The sequence below is a fragment of the Oncorhynchus mykiss genome, chromosome 21 (genome assembly GCF_013265735.2).
Source record: "Oncorhynchus mykiss isolate Arlee chromosome 21, USDA_OmykA_1.1, whole genome shotgun sequence".
NCBI classification, from domain to species: Eukaryota; Metazoa; Chordata; class Actinopteri; order Salmoniformes; family Salmonidae; genus Oncorhynchus; species Oncorhynchus mykiss.
The window spans coordinates 21,485,721-21,492,423 of NC_048585.1; the positions used below are offsets into that span (position 1 = coordinate 21,485,721).

Here is a 6,703-nt window from a genome sequence, read left to right on the forward strand (position 1 = left end):
CTGGTGGTGTTGTCTGTATGTTCTGTCTGTCTGGGAGAAGGAAGGCTGATATGTTGGCATCACTTTCAAACGGTTTGACGGATGCCTCCTACCTGACGTGGTCCTTGTTATCCGGGATCCTTGGGACGTCCCTACTCCATAGACGTTAACGTTGAACATGGTCAAGGAAAGGGTTCGGTAAGGACTATGGTTATGTTTAGGGTAGGGATGTCCCAAGGAACCCCAGATAGCACTAACCTACCCGACAGGCCACCAGCAAGCTGCCTGTCGCCTCCAAATAAAACTCCTGTGAAAAGTCGTGGTTGGATGCTGTCGGACAACTTCACCATATCATGGAACCATAGAGACCTGAACCATCTTCAGCATGTCCCCTGAGAATTCCTTTAAAGTGGATTACCTTTCAGGTGTAAGGAACGTGTACCATCATGCCAGCAACAGATATGCCCATTAATGAATATTTCTTTAGTGGTTGCCTCCCATCTTATCACAACAGATTGTAGACAGTTCCATCAGGAGAACAACACTAACTGCATCTAATGTGCGCCTGCCTCTCTTCCTGACTGGTGCATGTTGATTAGTGGTAGTTTATCACTGGTAAGCAGATGTTGCGACAACCCTCTCTTTGATCTGTTGTGCTGTGTGCATATCAATGCAGACACTCCGGTCTTGATGAACATCAATGATTAAGCAGGCCCTTCATGGTTACAAGTGCTCTCCTGTCCCCGTTATGCATGACTAACCAGCACAAATGAGCTTCACAACAACACACCACTCCTGGTTTTGGAGTGTCTTTCTGCCATGTTCACAAGTAGAGAGAATCCACAGTTCAGGGACATGTGGTCGAGAGAAACGTGTTTCAAATCAAACTTTATTTGTCACGTGCGCCGAGTACAACAGGTGTAGACCTTACAGTGAAAAGCTTACTTACAGGCTCTAACCAACAGTACAAAAAAAGGTATTAGGTGAACAATAGGTAGGTAAAGAAATAAAAACAGCAGTGAAAAATAACAGTAGCGAGGCTACATACAGGCACCGGTTAGTCAGGCTGATTGAGGTAGTATGTACATGTAGATATGGTTAAAGTGACTATGCGTATATGATGAACAGAGAGTAGCAGTAGCGTAAAAGGGGTTGGCGAGTGGTGGGTGGCGGGACACAATGCAGATAGCCCGGTTAGCCAATGTTGGTTGGCCCAATTGAGGTAGTATGTACATGAATGTATAGTTACATGATAAACATAATAGCAGCAGTGTAAAAGAGGGGTTGGGGCGGGGGGCACACAATGTAAATAGCCATTTGATTACCTCTTCAGGAGTCTTATGGCTTGGGGGTAAAAACTGTTGAGAAGCCTTTTTGTCCAAGACTTGGCGCTCCGCTACCGCTTACCATGCGGTAGTAGAGAGAACAGTCTATGGCTGGGGTCTTTGACCATTTTTAGGGCCTTCCTCTGACACTGCCTGGTGTAGAGGTCCTGGATGGCACTCAGCTTAGTGATATACTGGGCCCTACGCACTACCCTCTGTAGTGCCTTGCGGTCGGAGACCGAGCAATTGCCGTACCAGTCAGGATGCTCTCGATGTTGCAGCTGTATAAATCCTTTTGAGGATCTCAGGACCCATGCCAAATCTTTTTGGTTTCCTGAGGGGGAATAGGCTTTGTCGTGCCCTCTTCACAACTGTCTTGGTGTGTTTGGGCCATTCTAGTTTGTTGGAACTAGAAGCTCTCAACCTGCTCCACTACAGCCCCGTCAATGAGAATGGGGTTGTGTTCGGTCCTCCTTTTCCTGTAGTCCATAATCTTCTCCTTATTCTTGGTTACATTGAGGGATAGGCTGTTATTCTGGCACCACCCGGCCAGGTCTCTGACCTACCTATAGGCCGTCTCGTCGTTGTCGGTGATCAGGCCTACCACTGTTGTCGTCTGCAAACTTAATGATGGTGTTGGAGTCGTGCCTGGCCATGCAGTCGTGGGTAAACAGAGTACAGGAGGGGACTGAGCATGCACCCCGGAGGGGCTCCAGTATTGAGGATCAGCGTGGCAGATGTGTTGCTACCTACCCTCACCACCTGGGGGGGGCCCTGTCAGGAAGTCCAGGATCCAGTTGGAGGGAGGTGTTTAGTCCCAGGATCCTTAGCCTAGTGATGAGCTTTGAGGGAGCTATGGTCTTACTCCTGTCGGCAACAGAGAGCGTGATCACACAGTTGTCCGGAACAGCTGATGCTCTCATGCATGCCTCAGTGTTGCTTGCCTCGAAGCGAGGATATAAGTAATTTAGCTCGTCTGGTAGGCTCGTGTCACTGGGCAGCTTGCGGCTGTGCTTCCCTTTGTAGCCTGTAATAGTTTGCAAGCCCTGCCACATAAGACGAGCGTCAGAGCCGGTGTAGTACGACTCAATCTTAGCCCACCTTGAAAGCAGCAGCTCTACCCTTTAGCTCAGTGCGAATGTTGCCTGTAATCCATGGCTTTTGTTTGGGGTATGTACGTACAGTCACTGTGGGGACGAGATCCTCAATGCACTTATTGATAAAGCCAGTGACTGATGTGGTGTACTCCTCAATGCCATCGGAGGAATCCCGGAATGTGTTCCAGTCTGTGCTAACAAAACAATCCTGTAGTTTAGCATCTGCTTCACCTGACCACCTTTTATAGACAGTCACTGGTGCTTCCTGCTTTAATTTTTGCTTGTAAGCAGGAATCAGGAGGATATAACTGTGGTCAGATTTACCAAATGGAGGGAGAGCTTTGTACGTGTCTCTGTGTGTGGAGTACAGGTGCTCTAGAATTTTTTCCCCCCCCTCTGGTTGCACTTTTAACATGCTGATGGAAATTATGTTTAAGTATCCCTGCATTAAAGTCTCCGGCTACTAGGAGAGCCGCCTCTGGGTGAGTGGTTTCCTGTTTGCTTATTTCCTTATACAGCTGATTGAGTGCGGTCTTAAACAGCCACGAAAAGTATAGCTGAAAACTCTCTAGGCAGGTAGTGTGGTCTGCATTTTATCACAAGATACTCTACTTCAGGAGAGCAAAATCTAGAGACTTCCTTATATTTCGTGCAGCAGCTGCTGTTTACAAATATGCACAGACCACCCCTCTCGTTTTTACCGGAGTGTGCTGTTCCATCTTGACGAGAAGTCTGTGTTCAATGCCTGGCTTTGTTCGTTTTGCATGGCCCGGTTCCCCGGTTGAGTGGAGATTGCATATTTTAGAATATTCCATTGGTCCTTAAGTGAATTCTCCACCCACACGGGGGAACTGGGCCATGCAAAACAAAATGGTCCAATCAGAATAGGGCTATAGGGGTTGGGCAAGTGAGTGCTCTTGGGTTGTGTATAGTTAATTATTCCAGGAAGAGAAGTGCATTGCAGTGTTGCGTGGGGAGGAGTAACATTTTCATGTCATTTCTCTGAAGTGGAACTAAAGCGCGCAGTATGTTGTGCATGAGACCCAACTCCCCAGCTCTTCAGAAAACTATTAAATAGTGAAATTCAGTCTTTGGACCTCTTAACACCTAACAGAAAGTAGAACCTAAATCTTATCCACAAACACAGGCAGGTGAGTAGAGAGATTAACATGGACATTTGAAGATCAGCTCTACGGTGTTTGTTTATTTATTCTCCTTTTTTCTTTGCTACAATAGGCCAACGTTAACTCTTTGTCCTTTTCTTATATAACTATTTTCTAAGTTTCTTGGTAACACCTTGTATCAAGATTGATTAGTCTGCCCATAAGGCAATGCTGGAAAACTGTCAAGAGCAGACTGATTGCAGGAAATGCTTTATGGTTTTACCTTGGTCTCTGTCTAGATATGGCGTCCTCCAGCAGTGTCCTGTCTGAAGAGCAGTTCCTGTGTTCTATCTGTCTGGATGTGTTCACTGAGCCCGTCTCTATTCAATGTGGACACAACTTCTGCATTGCCTGTATCAGGACGTATTGGGATGGCAATGAAATGTGCCAGTGTCCCATGTGTAAAAAAACATTTTATAAGAGACCAGATCTGTTCATCAATACATTCATTTCTGAGATGGCTGCTCAGTTCAGGAAATCAGTTCAAGTAAAAGCCACCAGCAGCTCAGACCAACTCCCTGCCAAAACTGGAGAAGTCTCCTGTGACATCTGCACTGGAATGAAGCTCAAGGCCCTGAAGTCCTGCCTGGTGTGTCAGACCTCGTACTGTGAGACTCACCTGGAGCCTCATCAGAGAGTCCCAGCCTTAAAGAGACACAAGCTGATCAAACCTGTGGAGAATCTGGAAGACAGGATGTGTAAGAAGCACGACAGACTCCTGGAGCTGTTCTGTAGGACTGATCAGACATGTGTGTGTCAGTTCTGCACTGAGGCAAAACACAAGACTCACAACACAGTCCCTCTAGAGGAAGAGTATGGAGAGAAGATGGCTGAACTGGGGAAGATGATGGCAGTAGTACAGCAGATGTTGCATACAAGATCTAGAAAGGTTAAGGAGATCAAACACTCTGTAGAGCTCAGCAAGAGAGTTGCAGAGAGAAAGATATTAGACAGTGTGCAGGTATTCACTGCTCTGGTTCGCTCCATTGAGAGAAGTCAGGCTGAGCTCATTGAGGTGGTCAAAGAGAAGCAGAAAAAAGCGGAGAGGCAGGCTGAAAGGCTCATTAAAGAGCTGGAGCGGGAAATCACTGAGCTACAGAGGAGAAGCACTAAGCTGGAGCAGCTCTCACACACTGAGGACCACCTCCACCTCCTACAGAGCTTCCCATCTCTTTGCACCCTTCCACCCACCAAGGACTGGTCTAAGATCAGTGTTCACAGTGATCTGTATGTGGGGACTGGGAGGAGAGTTGTGTCCCAACTGGAGGAGACACTGAATAAAGAGATGGATAAAGTCAAATTGAAGAGGGCGCAGCGCTATGCAGTAGATGTGACTCTGGACCCTGATACGGCAAATCCCTATATCATCCTGTCGACAAGTGGGAAAGAAGTGAGATATCAACAGAAACAACAAGATCTCCTTGACAACCCAAAGAGGTTTTCCACCTGTCCTTGTGTCCTTGGAAATAAAGGTGTCTCCTCAGGAAGATCGTACTATGAGGTGACTGTTAAGGGAAAGACTAAGTGGGATTTAGGAGTGGCCAGAGAGTCCATCAACAGGAAGGGAAATATCACTCTGAGCCCTAAGGATGGATACTGGACTGTGGCACTGAGGGAAAGGTGTAAGTACCTAGCCTGTACCTCCACACCTGTCCTCCTCTCCCTGAGAGAAAAGCCCCAGAAGGTGGGGGTGTTTGTGGATTATGAGGAGGGTCAGGTCTCCTTTTATGATGTAGAGGCCAGGTCTCACATCTACTCTTTCACTGGCTGCACCTTCGCTAAGAAACTATATCCATACTTAGGACCTTGTGCTAATTTTGGGGATGAAAACTCTGCTCCTCTGATTATCTCCCCTGTCAATCACACAGACTGAGGATGACGTTTTGACATTGCCGAAGTGTGGAGATGTTACCAAAGATAATGGTATCCTGACAAATACTCAGCATGGACCTGGATTCCGTTAAGTTTAAAATACTGCACTTTGCATTAACATCACATGAATCACAGAAAAAAAGATCCCTGCAAATATTTAGTTTAATATTAGATTAAATTGTTCCAGTCTCTTCCGTTTGGTCATTTCTTAATGTACATATACATAATGTGTGTTTATGTAATAATGTGGTGCTGATGTGACTGACTGTATTGCGATTCATTTCATGTCATCTCTGACATCAATGATTTAGCAAGTGCTCTCCTGTCCCCATCGTGCTTTACAACACACGACTATATTTTGAAGTGCCTTTCTTGTGTTGCTTGTTCTGTCTTTGATTGTAACACAATGTCATTACATTTGAAAACACCATTAAAGAAACAACTGCAGTGAGTTTGTTTTTAAAGTTTATGTACCCCCCCCCCCTGTTTTGGCTCTCTAAAAACTGTTGTATTCTTAGGGTAATATTTCATGTTTTTATGTACATGGAAATGGTTGGGACAAACCCTTTTCCCTGGTTCCTCAGCTCCCAGGCTTTCATACACACTCACAGTGCATGAAAAGGCACATTTACGGGTCTAACATTGTCCCGTACATCTCCAATTTACATATACATGTCTGTAAATGTCTGCACACAAAAGTGGTCTGTTATCGGATATGTACGGGATGTGTACAGAGATGTTTGGACTGTGCACTCCAATGTTCACTCGTAAATACACTTTTTCATGCAGTCAACTCCTCCAGCTACACTTGGAAACTACCTGGATCCTGTCACTGCTTGCTGACCAGACAACCAGTATAATAATAAGGTAGGTGGGGTTTGGACTAGCTAGTATAATAAGGTAGGTGGGGTTTGGAATAGCCGGTATAATAAGGGAGGTGGGGTTTGGACTAGCCGGTATAATAAGGGAGGTGGGGTTTGGACTAGCCGGTATAATAAGGTAGGTGGGGTTTGGACTAGCCAGTATAATAAGGTAGTTGGGGTTTGGACTAGCCAGTATAATAAGGTAGGTGGGGTTTGGACTAGCCAGTATAATAAGGTAGGTGGGGTTTGGACTAGCCAGTATAATAAGGGATGTGGGGTTTGGACTAGCCGGTATAATAAGGTAGGTGGGGTTTGGACTAGCCAGTATAAGAAGGGAGGTGGGGTTTGGACTAGCCGGTATAATAAGGTAGGTGGGGTTTGGACTAGCCAGAAAATAAGGTACA

At 46.0% G+C, this 6,703-nt stretch overlaps 1 protein-coding gene across 1 annotated transcript; it reads left to right on the top strand.

Moving 5' to 3' along the window:
* The first annotated feature begins 2,701 nt into the window (after nucleotides 1–2,701).
* LOC110499987 (zinc finger protein RFP) lies at nucleotides 2,702–5,885 on the top strand. The gene is made up of 2 exons (XM_021577080.2): nucleotides 2,702–3,552; nucleotides 3,804–5,885. The coding sequence occupies exon 2, from the start codon at nucleotides 3,806–3,808 to the stop codon at nucleotides 5,435–5,437; it is 1,632 nt and encodes a 543-aa protein (XP_021432755.2). The 5' UTR covers nucleotides 2,702–3,552; nucleotides 3,804–3,805; the 3' UTR covers nucleotides 5,438–5,885.
* The last annotated feature ends 818 nt before the right edge of the window (nucleotides 5,886–6,703 follow it).